General features: G+C 41.0%; 2 protein-coding genes across 2 annotated transcripts; one reads left to right on the top strand and one right to left on the bottom strand.

Annotated features, from left to right (window-relative positions):
- The first annotated feature begins 1899 nt into the window (after positions 1 to 1899).
- tlk1a (tousled-like kinase 1a) lies at positions 1900 to 12596 on the top strand. Its single transcript, XM_031858495.1, is given in 24 exon segments — positions 1900 to 2139; positions 2141 to 2179; positions 2181 to 2217; positions 5697 to 5818; positions 5919 to 5990; positions 6424 to 6462; positions 6768 to 6843; positions 6940 to 6983; positions 7161 to 7256; positions 7350 to 7436; positions 7558 to 7650; positions 7829 to 7939; positions 8026 to 8162; positions 8300 to 8488; positions 8595 to 8661; positions 9159 to 9256; positions 9422 to 9503; positions 9609 to 9700; positions 9903 to 9992; positions 10087 to 10256; positions 10373 to 10508; positions 11111 to 11222; positions 11318 to 11425; positions 11543 to 12596. Coding segments are annotated over 24 exon segments (2310 nt in total). The 5' UTR covers positions 1900 to 2097; the 3' UTR covers positions 11714 to 12596.
- On the bottom strand, positions 11922 to 17893 carry LOC116389636 (Golgi reassembly-stacking protein 2). The gene is made up of 10 exons (XM_031858496.1): positions 17727 to 17893; positions 16437 to 16517; positions 16134 to 16337; positions 15900 to 15986; positions 15682 to 15812; positions 14972 to 15104; positions 14749 to 14887; positions 14542 to 14625; positions 14288 to 14404; positions 11922 to 13819 (listed from the first exon to the last, which is right to left on the bottom strand). Exons 1-10 carry the CDS (start codon positions 17787 to 17789, stop codon positions 13587 to 13589), a joined length of 1272 nt encoding a protein of 423 aa, XP_031714356.1. The 5' UTR covers positions 17790 to 17893; the 3' UTR covers positions 11922 to 13586.
- Positions 17894 to 19906: the final 2013 nt, after the last annotated feature.

Raw genomic sequence — 19906 nt, 5'->3', positions numbered from 1 at the left:
GAGACACATCCACACACACACTCAGTGCTGTGATTGCAGCCAAAGGTGCATTTACTAAATACTGACCTGAAGGGGGTGAATACTTATGCAATCTTTACTTTACCTTATATATTTTTAATTAATTGACATTATTTTGTAAAAATCTGTTTTCACTTTGATATTAAAGAGGTTTTTTTTGCAAATTCTTGTCAAAAAAGCCAAATTATATTGACCATGATTTCATGTATAAAAGCAACAAAAGGATGAAACATCCAAGGGGGTGAATACTTATACAAGGCACTGTATATATATACACATATATACACATATATATGTATACGTATCAGCTAGCAGCTAACTACCCCACACCCAGATCATGGCAAGGTAGTTTTTTTTCTAATTTATCCCATCCCCCACGATTCAACAACTCAAACATGAATTAAGAACCCTTTAATATCCTAAAGAACCATATGACAAACATGTAGAACCATCCAATAGATAAAATGGCTCTTTAGTAGGGGATGGTTCTTCGTGGAAGCACACTGCCTTCTAAAGAACCATTTAAGAACCTTTTTTTTCTGTGTGTATAGGTGAAGGTAAGGTAAGGTTTACCCTACATTTAGTGAATATCAACTTCATTCACCAAATCAAAACAACAAACATCTCTTTAATGCGGTATTCATCTTGAGGGGGGAAAAAAATGCTTGAGTTTTTTTTTTTCTTCAAAATGAACGCAGTCTCCTGCTCTGTCCTCTGTCCTTCATCATAGAGGGACCAAGACCAGCAGAGCAGGAGGTCACCTGTGGCGACTGTGGCTTAGTGGAGAGCAGGATCGGTGGTTTGATCTCCGGCTCTGCTAGTCTTATGTCGATGTGTCCTTGGGCTGTCTCTCGCTCTCTGTCTGTCTGTCTGTCTGTCTGTCTGTCTGTCTGTCTGTCTGTCTGTCTCTGTCTGTCTGTCTGTCTCTCTCTCTACACACTGACACACGCACACACAAATTAATTGGAGATATTCAGTCAAAGGCATTGTTAGATCTCCTGTCTGTCTGTCTGTCTGTCTGTCTCTCTCTCTACACACTGACACACCCACAGGAAATGATATCCACCTCCACCATCTTAACATCCCACTACGCACTGGCCTTTTGTTTTATTCTTTGCTCTATTCATTCAATCCTGAAAAACTGTTATAACCAAATGAGTATGTGTTATACCACAAAACTGTATGCAATAAACATGTAAAATAAAGCTAGTACGTTATCTGGTTTTGTATACTGTAGATCACTGTATTAATATCTAGAGATAAGTGTATTGACTATATCGAGATCATTTTGTAAGGTCCAAGAGGGAAATACAGTGACCATGCATTACAATTTAAAAATTGAAAACTTTGATTTACAATTATGAATTTAATAAAATGTATTTTTTTATTATCATCCTTAAGTTGTGCTACATATTACAGATGGGAAAAACTAGATGATAGTTTGCATGATAAAAGATACATGTTAAAATTCTGACGCAAATCAACATTATGAGATATGGCAAACTTTTGACTTAATTGGTCAAACTTCTAAGGTACTTAATTATGAAATATAGCATGTATTATGACATATATATTTTACTTATCTCAGAATTTTGATACAGCACGTCATAATGTTGACTTGGGCTTCCACGACCTGTTGATATCGTCCAACAGTATTTTAATATATTTAAAGGAAAAATGAAATTTATTTTTGTTTGCTCTGAACATCATAAGTTTTCCACCAACTTGTACCTAAAATGTAGTTATGCATGGCTCAGGTGTGCAGTGTGTATAATGATGAAGTAGTCTTTATGTCCGTGCTTCATGCATCACCCTCGCGATAAGAAATTTGCACACGATTTATGACGTTTCATAGGCAACCACTTGAAGACGGAGCGGTGGCCCCGGAGCCAGGACGCTCTGCTGTGGTGTGTGAAGAGGTTTGTGCCCCAGAAGCAGCTCATGATTAGACACTTTCACTCAGTGGTAGTCACCGTGTCCATGTAGAACGAACCGTGTTATGTCCGACGGTCAATTTCACAGCCTTTGTGGACGATTAACCGTGTGCGCTGTGGTACCAAACACACGGAAAGTAGCTTGATGAGTGTCCAAAGTAGTGGAAGTTTGGAGGGGACGCCATCTTTGGTCCCAGCTCTCCACGTCCCCAACACGGACTGTGTTTTCAGCAACATACCACGGCGTTGGTGAAGGCCCAGGAAGGTATCGTTACATGTATTAAAGACCTACGTGTATTTTCAACTTGCTCCCTTTTAGTCATTTTGTGCAGAGCGAAAGGAAATTGTAATAAAACGACCGAGCAAATCGTGGTGGCGAAACCAGTTCGCTAGCTCCAAAGTCAATGGAGCCCGTTTGGCTATAGCTAGTAACTTAGCACTGAAGACACAGGACCGTCTCCCTGCGACCAGGCTAGTGCAGTAACCTATTGACAAATACGTGCATAATGGCGATAAACCTCTACGTGAGCAGTGGGGTTAACGACTGCAATCAGCGCATCCTTTCTTTAAACCCGCTGCCGCTATAAGTGCAGACACTAGTTAACTCACATATGGATGTAAAACGGATTAGTAACGTTTAAATGCACGTAGAGAAATCCTGCATTTTTTTGGGGGATAAGTTAGGTGTGCATCGCACTGTTAGCTCTCCTTTGTGTCTAACGTTAGACTGTGGTGTTTCTCTACCAACGGTGGCCACAAAATATGTAACGTTAACTCACATGTGTAAGTAACACTAACGTTAATCATCACCCTAACTGAATAGATAGGGTATTGGATCGGTCGATGATCTATGACGGTATGTAACGAACATTAAGTGTATGCTAACGCTACCGTATTGGAGGGTAGGCTGCCTTGTTTGACCTTTTAGTATTGCTAACTTAACGATAGAGTGAAGACCATTATGTTACACTAGATGCCCCATGGGATACAGACAGAGTGCTAACCCACACACACGCAATCAAATTCGCTTATTTGGTCTTTCTGGTGACCCACTGTGACCACCTATCACACCTACTTGTTCCCTCAGTAGTTTCCACTGGATATTGTAATGATTGAGGACTTTTACTTAGCTTTGGCCATTGAAGTAGCTTCTAATTATCTCTATTAATGTTATATGCATTGATTTACATTAATTAACAAATGCTGCCTTCATTAGTGTGACACCTGGTAAATATTGAAAAGTGGTAGACTTATTGTTGTGTGTGCTGTTGCTTGAATTGCCAATGAGTTAACCTAGTAATACAACCCAATGTATGCCAGAGATTTTTATGACTTTCTGCCTTTTAAACAGGTGGTCAGTCTGCTCAGCAGCACAGAGTTAAAATGACATCCACAGCAAGAGTTGTAAGGGTTCAACCACATGTTCCTGCAGGGGCTGGAATATAGATAATAGTTATGCATGAGGCCTTGTTTTTTTTTTTTTTTTTTGAGACAAAGGGAAATCCTTGTGCGAAAACCACACAGCTGATATGTAGTTATGACGTGAAACTGGCATAAACAATCTGGGTGAGAAGGGAGATATTGTTATGGAGCCATCTCGCACCAGCTAGAATGAGATTGTCCTGAGAACCAGCAGCTACAACCTCCTCCTAAAGATGATGTTCTTCATCGGTACAATCGTATCATTTAACAGAATACATTGAACACATAGCTTTTTGCCAATATTGCAGCGCTAACTGATCACAGCCAAACTGTGTTGAGGTAAGATAAACTCTCTGTATGTCTTGGTGATTACAGGGCTGAATATTTAGCACCGCTGTATAATAGTCTCGCCCGTTCATCTAGTCATGAAAGACTGGTGTCTGCACTGGAGACTGCAAATTTGATTAGAAGCCACAGACACAACATGGGAAATGTGACGGAAATGGACTCTTTGCCCGATTTGTATTAACATTTGTCCCATTCACATTTTTAAAAATCCTTCGCATGGGAGGGTTTGTGAGTTATCTTTAGGTGTTATCAGGGCAAAGTGTGTTGGCAAAAGCTAGTATACATTTTCAAACTCTTTAGACAATTATATGCATCTAATTATTGAATTTCAACTGCTGGATTTGGCCGACATATTCTTTGCTTTTGTGCTGCTAGACTTGCCACGTCATTGCATTTCAGCGCACTACTTCCTATGATGTACAGAGTGTCATAGTAGTCATAATCTTATCAATAAATCTGGTTTTAGAACAGGAATCACAAGCTCATCACATGTTTTTATTTTGGCAACAATTGTCATCACATGTAACACAGTTTAAGTTATCACTGACTACAGACAAGTGACCAGCAGGTTAGTTATGCACATACGTCTGCTGATCTGGAAAATAGTTGCAAGTTGGTATTATTTAGTGAGTCGGCTGTATCTTACTGTTACGACGCTCTTCTCAGTGACTTCATGTTGCGCACTGAAACGGGCCTTTGTGCTGGCTGCTGCATTATAATGTATAACTTAACAGCAGACAGACGTCCATCCTTATCTTATGGTCACATCGGCAGCAGGCTAAGCCGGGTATTCCAGACTTCCTTCTCCCAAGCAACCTTCCCCAGCTTCCTCGAGGACACAGAGGTGTTCCCAGGCCAGTTGAGATGTATACTGTACTCTCACCAGTGTGTTTCAGGGCTTCCCTGGGGCTTCTTGTCAGTTTTAGCAGACAGTATTTTGGTTTTAGAGGATGAAATCAATGGCTTTTTTGTTGATCTATTCTTGTTAAGGCTTGTTCTGTTTCATGGACTGTCGGGACACTTTATCATTTGCATATGTCAACAAAGTAGTTGATTGTATACACAAGTAGTATTGATTTTCCACAACTTCTCCTCATTGCGAAGTACATTTGTTAAGTCTGTGGTTTTATAATTAATATAATGTTAATAAATGAGCTTCTCGGTAGGGCTGCAACTATCTTATCGATTCATTTGACAATCAATCGTTAAGTGTATGAATTGTCAAGATGTTATAAAAAACTAAATATACTATGATATATGAAATATGAGTCAGTGTGGTGCATTTAGTCCTATAGTGAAGACTTCACTCCATATTCTGCTGTCATAGTTGATTGTCGTGTGTCTTTAAAAAAGGGTTTGCATGTTTTCTATATTTTGTGCACATTCATTATTGAACTAATCTGTGTTTGCTCTATTCCCAGCTGCTGTGATTTTGTAGTAACTATTTAGATAAATGATCCAATGTGTTAGGTTCTCCTCCATTTAAATTGATGCCGTCGTAGATTCAAAATGGTTGTCTCATTAAAGCACAGGTTTAGTGGGCAGACCCCTCTGAGTCAGCAACAACACTGAAGCTCACGTAACAGTCCCACAGGAGCACAGTTTTCATCAGAGCCTAGCATCCGACACATTGCTGCTGGACTCTCAGGATAATGGTCGAGATGCTTGTTACTTCTGCTCTAAACTATTTAAGTGTCTATTCTTCTTTGTAGTATTAAGCTGAAACCGGTCTTTGTTATATCTCTATGGAACGGCTATGAAGTTGGTCTGACCTATATTCTGGTCTAGACTGGTATCACCTGTGAGGGTTTGAGACTGTATATGTGACTAAACAAGTCCCCTTTCTATTTTGACTCTGCTCCCAATGCCGTTGCGACTGTGTCATCTGCTCTTGATTTGGTGCATTCGGAGGCTTCAATTAAGCCGATCCTGGAATAACTGAGACATGCTGTGAATTGTTGCTAATCCTGCCAGGCACCATGGAGGAGCTGCACAGCCTGGACCCCCGGAGACAGGAGCTGCTGGAGGCCCGCTTTATGGGCGGGGTTAGCGGCAGCACAGGAGGCAGCACCGGCAGCACAAGTGCAGGAACCAAAGTGAGTCTGCGTTTGTACATCATAACTGATCAAAATACTATTGTTAAGTGTCCACGTCTCATCCCAAATTCTTTCTTTTTTTTTTTTCTTTTTTTTTCAGGGATTGACCAACAATGAATGTTCAAATCAAAGTTTTGGAAGCCTCGGATCCTCAAGCGACAAAGAGTCAGAGGTACACTAAACTATTAAAGATCATTATTATAAATAAGTTGATTGAATATTTAAGTAAATGTTATTCGTGAGACTAGAGGCCCTGTTTAGACCTGGCATTAACACGAGTCTCTGGTGATCTGATCACAGGTCGACGGCTCTCGGTACAGGTGTGAATGCACCCAAGAATACATTTAATCAAAAACAGCTGACAAATGCATTTTACAGGATAGGTGACGGACATTAAGGTCATTAATAATTTAAAGTTATACATCAGGAGGTCAGTAGCATTAGGTTATTTTGTAGAAATGAGTGAATGAGTCCATTTGAAAAGAAGCACTGATGTAGTTGAAGGTTTTCTACTATCTGGAAAACAATCTTCAGGTTACAGCCACTTTTTGCTGCTCTTTCTGATGGATGTTTCTCTAAAAATCTTGTCTTTCTCATTTCAATAGGGGTCAGACGTGAAAAGAGGCAGTTCTCCTGCTTATTCGGTACGTATATTATGACATTTTAAACTAAAGTTATTCTGATGAGGGCTGTTTGTGTTTCCAAACACTGTGCTCAACATAAAGACCGGACGAAACTGACACGAAACTGCAATGAGAGCAGTCGCACAAGGAAAAGTACAACCTGTTATTGTTATGGCTGAAATCTGTCTGGGTCATTTTCAATGAATGCTTAATGCAGACTCAGTTCATTGCCAACTTGATAAGATACAAACAAGCAGGTGTAAAGGTCAAAATAGCCTTTGTTTTGTAGTATTTGTAAAACACGAAGAATACAATTTCTCTTTCAGACTCCGGAGAAGAAACAGTCAGAAACGGTCCGAGGCAGAAAAAGGAAACCTGAGATCCAATCAGAGAGCAGCCAAGGTCCGTGTCTCTGTGTTAAACTGCTTACATTTCTGCTCCTGCTTACATTACATCTTATGTATCTCATATATTCAACATTCTCTTTTCCTTTCACAGGGAAATCAATTGTACGAGGACCCAAAATAAGTGATTATTTTGATGTAAGTTTTCAGTTTTGTGGTGAGCGAGTAATATGTGCTATATTCAGTCTTTCCACCACTGAGGTGTTTCCTGTCTCTAAAATGACAGTACTGTGATTTAAAAAAAGAGCCACAGTGGGTCTGCTGTTATCAAATGTTTGGCTGTGATGTGACCTTTTGATCTCCTAACCTTTTTAGTTCCAGGGAGGAAACGGGTCCAGTCCTGTGCGAGGTCTCCCACCAGTGATCCGATCGCCCCAGAACTCACATTCCCACTCGGCTCAGGGTATCGCTGTATGTAACGCCTACACTTGAACTCAAAATCTCTTTGCTGCTCCTTTTTGGTGTTGCCCTGTCTGAAAAGAAGGACTCGCTCTTCTGTTGCAGGTTGTACAAAATAGCTCACCTCCTACTAGTCTGTCTTTTGGGGACCACATGACACATCCAAAGCAACTAGCAGTCAAATTTGTTCAGGTGAGGGGAGGAGGGGGTGATTGTGAATAGTCGGGACACAACCAGCTCTTTGTAATCGCTCTTCAATGTTTCTTTTCTGGGCATCTTTTTAAACGACTTCTCTCATCGTGTTCCACTCTAGACTGACCTCACGGGGTTGAAGTTGGCCGCCCTCGAAAGCACTAAGAATCTGGACCTGGAGAAGAAGGAGGGGAGGATAGATGATCTGCTGCGGGTAAGGAGGAAGTCCTACTCTGTTACTACTGCGCTGTGATGTTACTTCAATGCAAAACAAATTGCACCATGTTTGCCGAAGTAATGTTTGGTAATAGAACAGACATTAATGTGTTTTAATTCTCATAAATATGTTTAATATTTTAAATAATTGGTGGGTTTTTTTTCTTGCATCGTAGGCAAACTGCGATCTCAGGAGACAGATAGACGAACAACAAAAATTACTTGAAAAGCACAAGGAACGCTTGAATAAATGCATCACTATGAGCAAGAAGTTGCTCATAGAAAAGGTAAATGTCTTGTTTTTCTTAACCCTTTATGAACACTCAACATACCTTTATATGTCTGTTATATATACCGTGTTATTGTTCCTCAGAGCACCCAGGAGAAGCAGGCCTGTCGGGAGAAAAGCATGCAAGATAGACTTCGTTTAGGCCATTTCACTACAGTGAGACATGGAGCGTCATTCACAGAACAGTGGACCGACGGCTACGCCTTCCAAAACCTTGTGAAGTAAGAAGCTTTACTACTGACACTGTCTGTGTCTTATTGATCATGTTATTGTCTAGCTGCTGTTAGACTTATTTTCTTGAAAAACCAGCTCTTTTTCATAATATACTCTAACAAAAAGCACCGCTTTCCATCTGCAGACAGCAAGAGTGTTCAAACCAACAGAGAGAGGACATCGAGAGGCAGAGAAAACTTTTAGCCAAGAGGAAACCTCCGTCCTCTAGCAACTCCCAAGCACCAACCACAAACTCTGAGCCAAAGCAACGCAAAACCAAGGCGGTGAACGGAGCCGAAAGCGACCCCTTTCTCAAACCCAGCCTACCTCAGCTGTAAGATCACAGATGTCAGACCAGCCAATCCTCCGGCACATGCGGTGTATAAAGATCAGTGTAATTTTACATTTCTTTTCTCTTTTCCCTCTCTCATTGTGGAAAGGCTGACACTAGCAGAGTACCATGAACAGGAAGAGATCTTCAAACTGCGACTTGGACATCTTAAGAAGGTTTGCCCAATGCTGAACCTGCAGCGACATTAAAACATTTATTTTTCTCCTGTTCCTGTGCAGCACAGTCGCGTGAATGTATGTAAGATTTACAATTTATCCAGGACCAGGAATATAATAAGGATAAAGGGCACTTTTATACAGTTTACAAGTTAAAACCTAATTGGAGTCTGTCGCTTATTAAATGTAAAAAAAATCTTTCTTCAATGTGAAGATAATTGAACATATTCAGCCCGATTGTACCTGAACTCCTTTTGTGTGACTCTCTCTAAGGACGGAGCAAGCCTGTAGTTTGTCGATCTATTCGTTTTTTTTCGCGATGAATACGCATCACAGGCAGCTCCTGACAGACTCCGTATTAAGTCAACCGTTAAATATTTCATACAGAACTAGTCTGCAGTGTACGAGAGGGGATTTGATGAGTTCGTCCCCTTGTTATCAGAGTTCTGAAGTTCCTTCTGTGAGTTTGTGTGTTTGTGTGCTTGAATCATTTATAGGAGGAAGCTGAGATCCAGGCGGAGCTGGAGCGTCTGGAGAGAGTGCGCAACCTTCACATTCGGGAGCTGAAGAGAATAAATAATGAAGACAGTTCACAGTGAGTGTGACTTGATTTCTCTCACATTTGCTGCATTGACATTGGAACATGATGTTCACACAAGGCCAGTGTCCTCATAGCAACGCTTCTGCTGAAAAATGTATCACTGACACATCCGTCTTTAGTTTTGATTGTTTTCTGTGTTTTTTGTTTTTCCATCCAAAGATTTAAAGATCATCCAACGTTGAATGAACGATATCTGCTCCTCTACCTTCTAGGAAGAGGGGGCTTTAGTGAAGTTTACAAGGTAAGTCCTTCCATGTTTATATCACAAGTGTCAAAGCGAAATAATACTCTTAGCAGGTGTTGCTTTTCAAGTATAAGCCAACTTTTGTGTGCATATGTTGTGCAGGCTTTTGACTTGATTGAGCAACGATATGCTGCTGTGAAAATCCATCAACTTAACAAGAACTGGAGAGAAGAGAAGAAGGAGAACTATCACAAGTATGTTGGCCTCAACCTGCAGTATACAATAATTAGCGTTTCAAATGTTGTGACATGCTTAGACAAGCTGTTCGGATGTCCTTTGCTTGCGGTGTGTTGTTATTCCTTTCTATAAGCACCGACAGCGGGCTGTCAGTGCAGAATACAGCACCACCTCATGCTTTGGATGCTAATGGAAGCATAATCATCTTCCTCTCCACAGACATGCATGCCGAGAGTATAGAATACACAAGGAGCTGGACCACCCCAGGATCGTGAAGCTTTATGACTACTTCTCACTGGACACAGACACGTTAGTGCACTCGATCCACTGTTCTCAATGCATCTCCAGCACTTTGAGGTTGGTTTCTGTCTTCATAATTCTTCTTTTCCTCCCCATTCATTAGGTTTTGCACTGTCATGGAGTACTGCGAAGGCAACGACTTGGATTTCTACTTGAAACAGCATAAGCTAATGTCTGAGAAGGAGGCACGGTCTATAGTCATGCAGATTGTGAACGCATTAAGATACCTGAATGAAATCAAACCCCCCATCATCCACTACGACCTCAAGCCAGGTAAACACGACTCATCACATCAAGAACACATGCTGGTGCACATCTAATCAGATTGTGACAGTCGAGTAGTCATCAAACTAATGGTATGCCATTTCTTCTTTTCCTTTGATTTCAAGGCAACATCTTGTTGGTGGATGGCACAGCCTGCGGTGAAATCAAAATCACGGACTTTGGGCTGTCAAAAATCATGGATGATGACAACTATGGCGTGGATGGGATGGATCTGACATCACAGGGCGCAGGGACCTACTGGTGAGACTAAATGTCCCACATGTACTTATATCACATGCAGTATGAGAACATTCAGTGTAGAAGTACCACACTATAGAAATACTCCATTATAAGTAAAAGGTCTTTATTCACTTAAAGTTACTGTGAGCAACTTTTAACTGGTTATGAATTTAATACTGACAAACACGACCAACGAAGGAGAAGCCCACCACCACCTTCGTCCACAGGGACCACCAAAATCAACACAAAATATAAGTTACTTGTACTACTACACCAACAAGTATCAGAAGTAAAAGTACTGGTTTTGCAAATTGGTCCTTTTCAGTGTTAGATTATTAACGTGTAAGCAGTATTTAGTGGTGTTGTTGGTCGTGGTGGGGCCAAGTTTGAGTGTTTTCATGAACTGTGGAGTAGTATATTTTTTAAAACTTTCATGTTTTGTATGTGAAATTTTTATATATAAATGACTAGTAACATTTGTTAAATAGATGTAATGGAGTACAAATGTATGGATATGCTCAAGTAAAGGATAAGTATCTCCAAAATTGTACTTACCAGTACTTTCAGAGTAAATGTGCTCAGTAACTTTCCACTAAACCTTTTTTTTAATTTATTCTGTCCAGGTACTTGCCTCCTGAATGTTTTGTGGTTGGCAAAGAGCCTCCAAAGATCTCCAACAAGGTGGACGTGTGGTCTGTGGGTGTTATCTTTTTTCAGTGTCTATATGGAAGGAAGGTAAGGAGGTCAATACAGATTCTACCCTTGAATGTCTTTGTAATCTCTTGCGTGATTATTAAGAACTGCTCATCTTTTCTTTTTTTGTTTTTTAGCCTTTTGGCCACAATCAGTCCCAACAGGACATCCTGCAGGAGAACACCATACTGAAAGCTACAGATGTCCAGTTCCCTGTCAAGCCCGTTTCCAGTAATGAAGCAAAGGTAGGTGAACTTGCATACAAAAAGGACACTGCCATTTTAAAATAAGTCAATGGAAAAAAACATCTTCAAACACGTGATTGACATACACATTGTGGACACTGTTTCGCCTCCCTCCAGGCCTTCATAAGGCGATGCCTGGCGTACAGGAAGGAGGACCGCATCGACGTTCACCAGATGGGAAGCGACCCGTACCTGCTCCCTCACATGCGGAGGTCGAGCTCCTCTGGAAACCTGCAGATAAATGCTGCTGGCTCAGGACCCGCCTCCTCCAGCATCATCCCGTACTGACGGCATCGCACTGTGACGAAAAAGGCAAAGTTGCTCCCACAGCCGCAGAGCTTCTCGGAGGCTCTGGCTTGTGGGAGAAGGAAACAGCCGGCAACAGGAGGAGCAGGACACCGGTGAGGAGATCTCACCCGGCCTCCTCGGACCTGCGCCAGGCTTCTACTTGTTTACCAAGGCTTGATCAGTGAGGGGACGATTTTAAAAGGACATGGGTAAAGGGATCTTTTGAGGGTCCAATTTAAAGCACTGATACTGACGACGTACCTTGAAGAAAATGTGACTGGACGCTCTGTTCAGATGTTGCAGATGGAAAAAGCCTTAAAGGGCCGAATGGACACTTTTTTTTGCAGCCCACCGTTTAGATTAAATAACGCGGTCCTGCTGTGGTGCAAATGATTCAGCTGCTAGAATTTAAATTACTGGGGAGGAGGGGGACAGTGGTCGTTATGTAGAACTACAAAGATTTCACGAATGATTTGGCTAAATGTTTTGTTTATCCACAAATCTTAGGCTTTAATTTGAGTTACTTAGCCATGGGAATGTAATGTGTAGCATACAAGTGGCATCTAGTGACACGTAGGTTGGGACAGCGTACTTGCGTTTTAATGCACAAAGTAACCAAATGTAGAAATGTGACGATGTAGAAAATCCTATGCAGGAATATTAATTAATAAATTGGAAACTGTATATGCTGTACAGGTGGATTTTAACTGTAACAGCAACGTGTACAAACAGTTCAAATGTCCCCATGCAAACTAGTATTTCGTTTTGCTGCTTTGTTGCTCTTACTTTTATAAGGGCTGTATGTTCCACTTTGGGTACAAATTGTACAGTTCTGCTAAAGGTGAATAATAAATGCCAGGAAATGTTTTTCCCTCCCAGTGAATGGTACTGTAGGACGAGTCCGGTCATTCCTAAATTAACATCCACACTCACCTGGTAATCTCTCCGTTGTCTTGAGATTACACTGCCACTCTGAGACTTTGTTTGGTACTGCAGTGATACAGGATGCGTAACAGGAACCATTTAAGAGATGACGATACAAAGCAGGGACCACAGGCTGAGATAGAAAACATACATTGGTTTAATCAAGGTAACAATATCAATTTACGAATGATTGTTTTGTACGAAACCAAAATCGTTTCATGGATACAGAAGATAAACCTGCTTTTTCTAAAGGAAAATCCCCAGGAGTATAAATTACCACCCTCTTCCCCTGAAGACTTTAAGCAGTTCACAGAACCACTGAAAGGTCACGGTGGGATTTCTTTTCTTTTTGTGGTACCTTCAATAATTTTTTTGCATTTCCTCTGATCTATCAAGGGGCTGAGCTGTAATATGAATGTTGTATTCAGTAGTGGACCACTGCTGAGTGAGACAGACTACTGTACACTAATAACTGGACTGCACCAACAAACTGTTGTGGATTAGAAGGGCTGCAAAAAATATTATGAGGGAACAAAATTCCCACTGTGACCCTTCAAGTGCTCTGTGGTAATTTAACCACTAAATAAAGGACGCAACTTACACGCATTCATACTAACCTGTTTCCCCACATTTTACACTTTGTCTTTGAACCAAGTTCAAAAAGCCCACATAGTGTAATTAACACATGTATTACTATTTAGTAACAAGTTGATCTGCGACAGTTAATACTTGATTCTTGTTATTTTCCTTCTTTTGCCATCAACAAACTGCTGCTGGACACACATTCACGCTTCATGTGGAGAAGACCAGCCCATGGTTCCAGTGTCGAGGAACTCGAGCTTGTACAACTGGACCAGTGTGTAGAACAATTTGTCAACGGAGTTGTGCAGCTTATAGACGGGCTAGATTGTGTTAAGAGCAAGCCGACGACCTCGATCGTTGCTCTCTGCTAAGATGAGTCTGCAGTCATTGTGATATTTATTGATTCAGAGGTGGCCACTGATGACGGGATGGGGGTTCTGGTCCGTGAACTGTTCATTTGTATGGTGGAGGGGAGATATGTGGTGCTGGTATGCAGCGTAACAGCAGGAGATGCATGAGCAGTGATTGGTGGAAGAACAAAGTCAGACGGAGGCAGAGTTACACCAGGGACACCAGCTGGCATGTAGAGAGGTGGAAGACCTGCGGAGCACAACAGTCAGAGTAGAAAAACACTTTTAAATGTGCAACATTGAGTATTTTCTTATCTTGCATTTTTTATTCTCGTCTGTTTGAATGTGGTGGCTACCTACCTGTAGGTTATTTCAACCATAAATTGCTATATTTCCAAAAGAAAAAAAATGGCATTAAAAGTAAAAAGTCATAATATAGTATGTCAAAGAACGTCGTATAAAGTCATATATTACGTCATAAAGAATGTCATAAAAAGTCATAAAGTATGTAATACACAATGTCATAGGTCATAAAAACAGTTTAAAAAGTCACAATATAATATGTTGAGGCTGTAGTGAGTGCAGGCGAAAACAAATTTAGAATAACACCAGAATCCTTTACCAGTTATTCCGTTCTGTGTGTGTTCTGTGTTCTGTTTATGATAATCCTTTAAGATTATTAACAACTAACCCAAGCACATCTCAAAGAACATGATACCTGCACGTTGTAATCCACCAACTCCAGGTGTCAATACGTGGCCCACGTCTGGCAATGTGATATTTAGATTTGGTAAATGAGGAAAGGGTGGAAGACCTCCAGGTAAGGGAATTAAACCTGTGCAATAAATACATACACATATATTAGACCATGCTAGGAAGGCAGGCAAAAGTCATGGACGTTTGGCTTCAGAGTAGCTGGCTTTGGCACCACACCTGGGAAGCTATAATCACCTAAAAATAATTTCTACAGACCTGGTGGTGTGGCAGCAGGACTGACAGTCAGGGTGGCGCTTTGTGAGGAGGGGAAGTGGCTGAGCAGTGGGACGGTAGGAGCTTCTGAAATAATAATGTGTGTGTGTGTGTGTTTACACTGTTCACATACATTTTGCTTAATCTGCAATAGTCAACCTTACATCAATTCAAACAGGATATTTTGAGCAGTCAGATATTGTAGTGTACCCGTCTGTAGTTTGCTGACAAATGTGGTCGGGTTAGAGCTGACTGACACACCGGAGAGAGCCTGCTCTAATCCAGTCGAAGCAGAAGAAGATGAAGACACAGCCACAGGAACGGTTGGAATGACAGCGGAGAGGAGGACCTGGTAACCAAAAGGACGTTATCTCAGTCAATGTTGACAACACCTGGAAGCAATTATTTGTTTGTACAAGATGCTGAGCTATACCTCTGTGAGGCCATCTTTAGGTGAAGTGGCTGGTTCACTGACAGTCTGTGCAGGGACACTGATATTCTTGCCCTCTAGAAATGGCAGTGTGGGTATCCTGTGCAGGAAGCCGTAGCCAATCCCACACCCTAGACTGGAGAGACAGAAATACTGTGAGGAGGAATGTCCAAACATTTCACAGTAGCCTTAATGATGTGAAATGACTTCTTCTCTGGGGGATCCAAATGTTAAAAGACCTTCATCCAGTCAGTGTCTGTTGTTGTTATTGAGTCCAGCTGTCATTAAAACAGGGCAGTCTTTCTCTTTACATTTCATTTGAAGATTCCATTCAAAATGTACTCAGAAAAGGGAATCTAAAACTGAAATAAGTCATAATAAAATAAGACAAGTTTGTATAAATATACATTATATAAAACTACCTGTTGTTTTTAATTCCTTTGTTGTTGGTTTCAGGGTGTTTTTCCAAAATGTTAATTCATAAATGTATGTAAATAACTGCTAAATGTAGAATACAACTATTACAGAATCGAATTGTTCAGTATGTTCACAGATGTTTAATTGTTCAGTATTTGTCAAATGAGCCAGTACAAAGGACTGTACAGTGCATTCTTAAAGGGTCTCGTACATACCATCATTTTCCTAAATGGAAGTAGACACTAAACCAAAATGCATGGCTTTCACCTGGCAACAGAAGTAAAAATCAAACATGCCTGCCGTCTCCACCCCAATCACAGTTTGGGGTGATGACCACCTCGTGGCAGTTGTCCGTATCTGTGTTGTAAACGTACAGCTTCAGCTCCTTCCCCTCACTGGTTTCGACCACGGAGAACAGATCTTCACTCTGTTGAAAGAAGCGGAGATTCACGGCAGGTCAACCTGCTGCCAACATTTAGGGTCAAACGTTACCGCCGATCTACAAAGCAAGTACCTCGTTCATGACGGTGTCGGCTCCTATGATGTAGTCAGCGTGGGCCCTCAAACCAGCCAGGGCTGCAGGGGAGTTTGGTTCCACTTCCTGGACTCACACAACACATATAGCATAAACACATTAGGTGATCGACAGCAATACTTTCTAAAAAAACCTCATTGTTGAATGTTATTTTACACTTCTTTGTGATTATTTTTAATTAAAATGTTGCAGTTATGCATGTTGCACACTCACCAAAACATGCCAAACACTTTCATTTGCTCCTTCAAAGCTGCAGAAGCGAATGCTGACTCCCAGAAGCCCCTGGCCGCCCCACAGGTTGCTGGGTGTGACGGTTGTCTCCCTCACTGCCAGAGTCTTGCTGCTGTACAACAGCATGTTGGTGGGCCTCTCCACGTTCATCTTCAGCAACTCTTTGAGGGTGTCATTGTCCTTGTTCTATGCAGATCAAAACATGCAATCATCAGTCAGAACACTTGTTGATGCCGGTCCAGCAGCTGCAAGTAAGTTTCATCATTGCAATTATAGTAAACTTACCAGTCTAGTGTCACAAATGGAAATGATGAAATCAAAGAATGGCTCCAGTCCCGCACAGCGACCGGGGGAATTATCTTGCACCTGTAAAGAAAGCATCATCGAGATAAGACAACGAAAACCTTGCAAACTGTGTAAATTGTCCTTCTGAGACGCCGCTGAGACCCTGCATTAGAGATTCATTCACAGAAAGATGAGGTTTATGGTGTAACTGTATATTACTGCTTTTAAAATATGTAAACTGACAAAAACACGAGTATATGACGAGCGCAGTGAATATCTGTCTTTGCCTCTGACATCCTGGACAACATTTTCAAAACAGAGGGAATCTTGTAGTGTTTAGGATCAAGCTAATCTGAAAACAAGAATCCACTCCAGTAACTTCAATACAGTTTCTTGTAAAAATAAATGGCATTTTTGGCATTTTCCCTCAATGAAGTCAGTGTTGGCACAGACACCGCTGAAGCGTACCGGATACGTGGGTCCCTAAAATGTATTAGTTTATTAATCTTGAGCAGGTTCCACGGTTCTCAAATGTGAATTAATGTTTTGGACTGTTCGGGTCAAAACTCCTGCGACACTTGTAGTATAAAAAACATCTTCATCGTGAGAGAGTGTGGCCTTCATCAGGGTTGGTCTCACATAAAGTTGATTCTCAATACAAAAAGGTTTTGTGGACTTCTCAGTGTTTTGACTGTTGGTCAGTCAAAACAAGCAACCAGTAACTGAAATATTTCAACTTTGGCTTTAGGGAGATGTTGGGGGCATTTTTCACAATTTAATATATACAATTAATTAAAAAGAGTTATATGAAAACGGTAAATGGGCTAGTTCGTCGCCTTTTAGTTTTAAAAATCACAAGTGTTTTTCTTAATGAAGGCACACACCCTTCTTCGCTGGGTATTTATAACGATAGTCGCCACACAGGTTATTCTGGCAACATGCAACGTGAAAAAGAGATCAGCTGATGTTGTTTACTGCGCATGTCTGAATACTAATTTACCATGTCATATGACTACAAGCAGTTTCAAAACAACCTGACAAATGGACCGTAGCTCATATAAAATAGTCAGTAAATACACCTAAACAACACATTACAAACATTAGAAAAAAAAGTCAGTTATATTGACAGTTGGCGATGAGCTGTAAGCGAAACCCCTCAAAAAACTGCCGCTGAATGAATATATAAATGTGATTATTTGGCTGTGGAACTAGCTACAGCGCTAGCAGGCAGAGCCCTCATCCTCTGTCCCTCTCTGCCTTTAAAGTAAATACGCTGCATTTTGCTCTTACTCGGAGGACGTGGTAGCCTTCAGTTCCTCCTCCCGGTATCTCGACGCTCTCAGACCCTCCCATGTTTCTCCTGGACGCGAGTGGATCAGGGTTTGGCCGGCCGTGTTCGCTAACAGACGTGCTCTCCACCGGACCATGTCCGTGGTAAACAGCGCGCTGTTTGTGCAGCGCTTCCTGGTTCCCAACACTTCCGCTTTGTTGCAACCAACCCTCAGCTGTGCGATGACGTCATACATGTCGACTGCAAAAGCTTGAAATCAAATTAATGATCATCCAGATGTAGGCTATGAATTAGCAAAAGGGGTGGAAGACAGAGCTATTATTAAACTCTACTGCCAGGCTGGATAACCTACTGACTTGGGGGCCCCGCATCTTCAGGGGCCCAAAGGTTCACTGCATGTTTTCAACTGCATTTGCAAATTTGCAATGGAATTCCCATGAACACATATTACTAAGAATAGCCCTGCTTGTGGGGTTGTGTGAAAAGCTAGTGTAGGGTGTTAATGATTTTCGGTTATATTGTGATCACATGGTGCATATTCCTAAAAAACAATTGTGTTAAATCAACTGACTCACAGAAGACTTGAATTAAGCTGCCATGAGTGATCTGCTCAGTACTTAATGGAAACTTGGAGGTGACATACACAGTGCACCGAGGGCGCTTTGTGGGGGGCGAGAGGGTCAATAGAGGGGCACCACAAGACTTTTCGTTACGGGCAAATTGTAGGTCATATACAAGTCTTTCAGGTCTCTGAATGCTGGGTATGGCAGGCACGGCCTTTCTGAGACTGTTATTTCTGTATGTTTGTTTGCTCTGTTATATTTGTACTTCCTGGTCTGGGATGTCACCTGCTCAAAATTTGCTTTATCAAGTCGGGCCAAAACTCGATAAAGCCAATAGTTTTGTTCATTTTTGTGATGTTAGTCTGACTCCAGTTTAGGTCTAACGTTCAAAGCTCTGCTGGAAGGTAAAGGACATTTACTTGTGGTCAATTCTACAGTACATTTCGAGGTACTTTGGTTGAGATTCTACTCTGAAAACTTCTAACACTTACCCCTCAATATTTCAGAGGAAAAAAACAATATTTAGCTCCTATCTGATCTCTGTTGCTCAGTAACATTACTTTGCAGCTAAACTTCAATTCAAAATAGAATAAGCTCATGAAATATGATGATGTACATCACCAGCACCGGCTTAAACATTCAAATGTTAAAGTCGATCAATAATTCAACACTATTCATGTGATATTCTTCATGATGAGTTTAAAGTACTATACTATACTTTACTACTTTTTTAAGTGCTACTGTACTTTTTCTTTAAAGAAACTTTGAACGCACAACTTTCACTTACTTACAATAATAAAATGACCAGGAGTTCTGCCTCCTTCCTGTCGTGTTATTGTCTGATATGTTATAGATTAGTTGCTTGAATTAGGTGTGTTGATCAGAGAAGTAATAAAGACTACTTACCTTAAATTCTCTGGAAGATGAGTAATGAGCCTCTTGGCTAGTAACTTCCTGCCACCATCTATAACCATTAACATAGCTGAGCGTTGTCAGTGTCAGCTTTATTTTTAAAAGTAGTTTTATTTAATTCAGATGCCAGCTGCTTTTGATTTGATCGAACAATCATAGAGCAGAAACGAGAGCCGGGGAAGATGTGACGGAATAAAATTGTCTCCTTGATCAAACAGTGATAATAAAGGATATATCATCTATGCTATAAAGAACATGGGCTCAAGGAGTCAATTAATGTATATGTAGTTGAATATCTCTGTAGTGCAGCAGCTCCTATCAAATAATTTGAAATAAACTTGCACAACATTGTGATTCTCCTCATCAATCATCAGTTATCCTGTCAGTCTATGCATCCGCTGGAGCTCGCCTTGATTTGGTCTCTCTGCAGGCTCCGCTGGATGATATTTAACCTTAACAAACGCGTTTATTTTTCCTCGTCAGTGTTTGCACATCTTCCTGCAGGGTAAAAAAAGAATCATTATTCTAAAGTGACTATATGAATCACAATATTGGTTCAGACCACAATGTCAAGAATAACATCTTCTTGTCAGATTGTATCACACTGATGCTTGATCTCCTCTCTTGGATGAGGATGCATTTTAACAATTTGACAGTTAGAAAATCCCCAAATATATTTGACTTTTCAAAATGACACATTAAAA

Source organism: Anarrhichthys ocellatus, unplaced genomic scaffold (assembly GCF_004355925.1).
Source record: "Anarrhichthys ocellatus isolate YVR2014 unplaced genomic scaffold, GSC_Weel_1.0 scaffold20, whole genome shotgun sequence".
NCBI classification, from domain to species: Eukaryota; Metazoa; Chordata; class Actinopteri; order Perciformes; family Anarhichadidae; genus Anarrhichthys; species Anarrhichthys ocellatus.
This window is presented reverse-complemented; position numbering and strand designations above follow the sequence as displayed.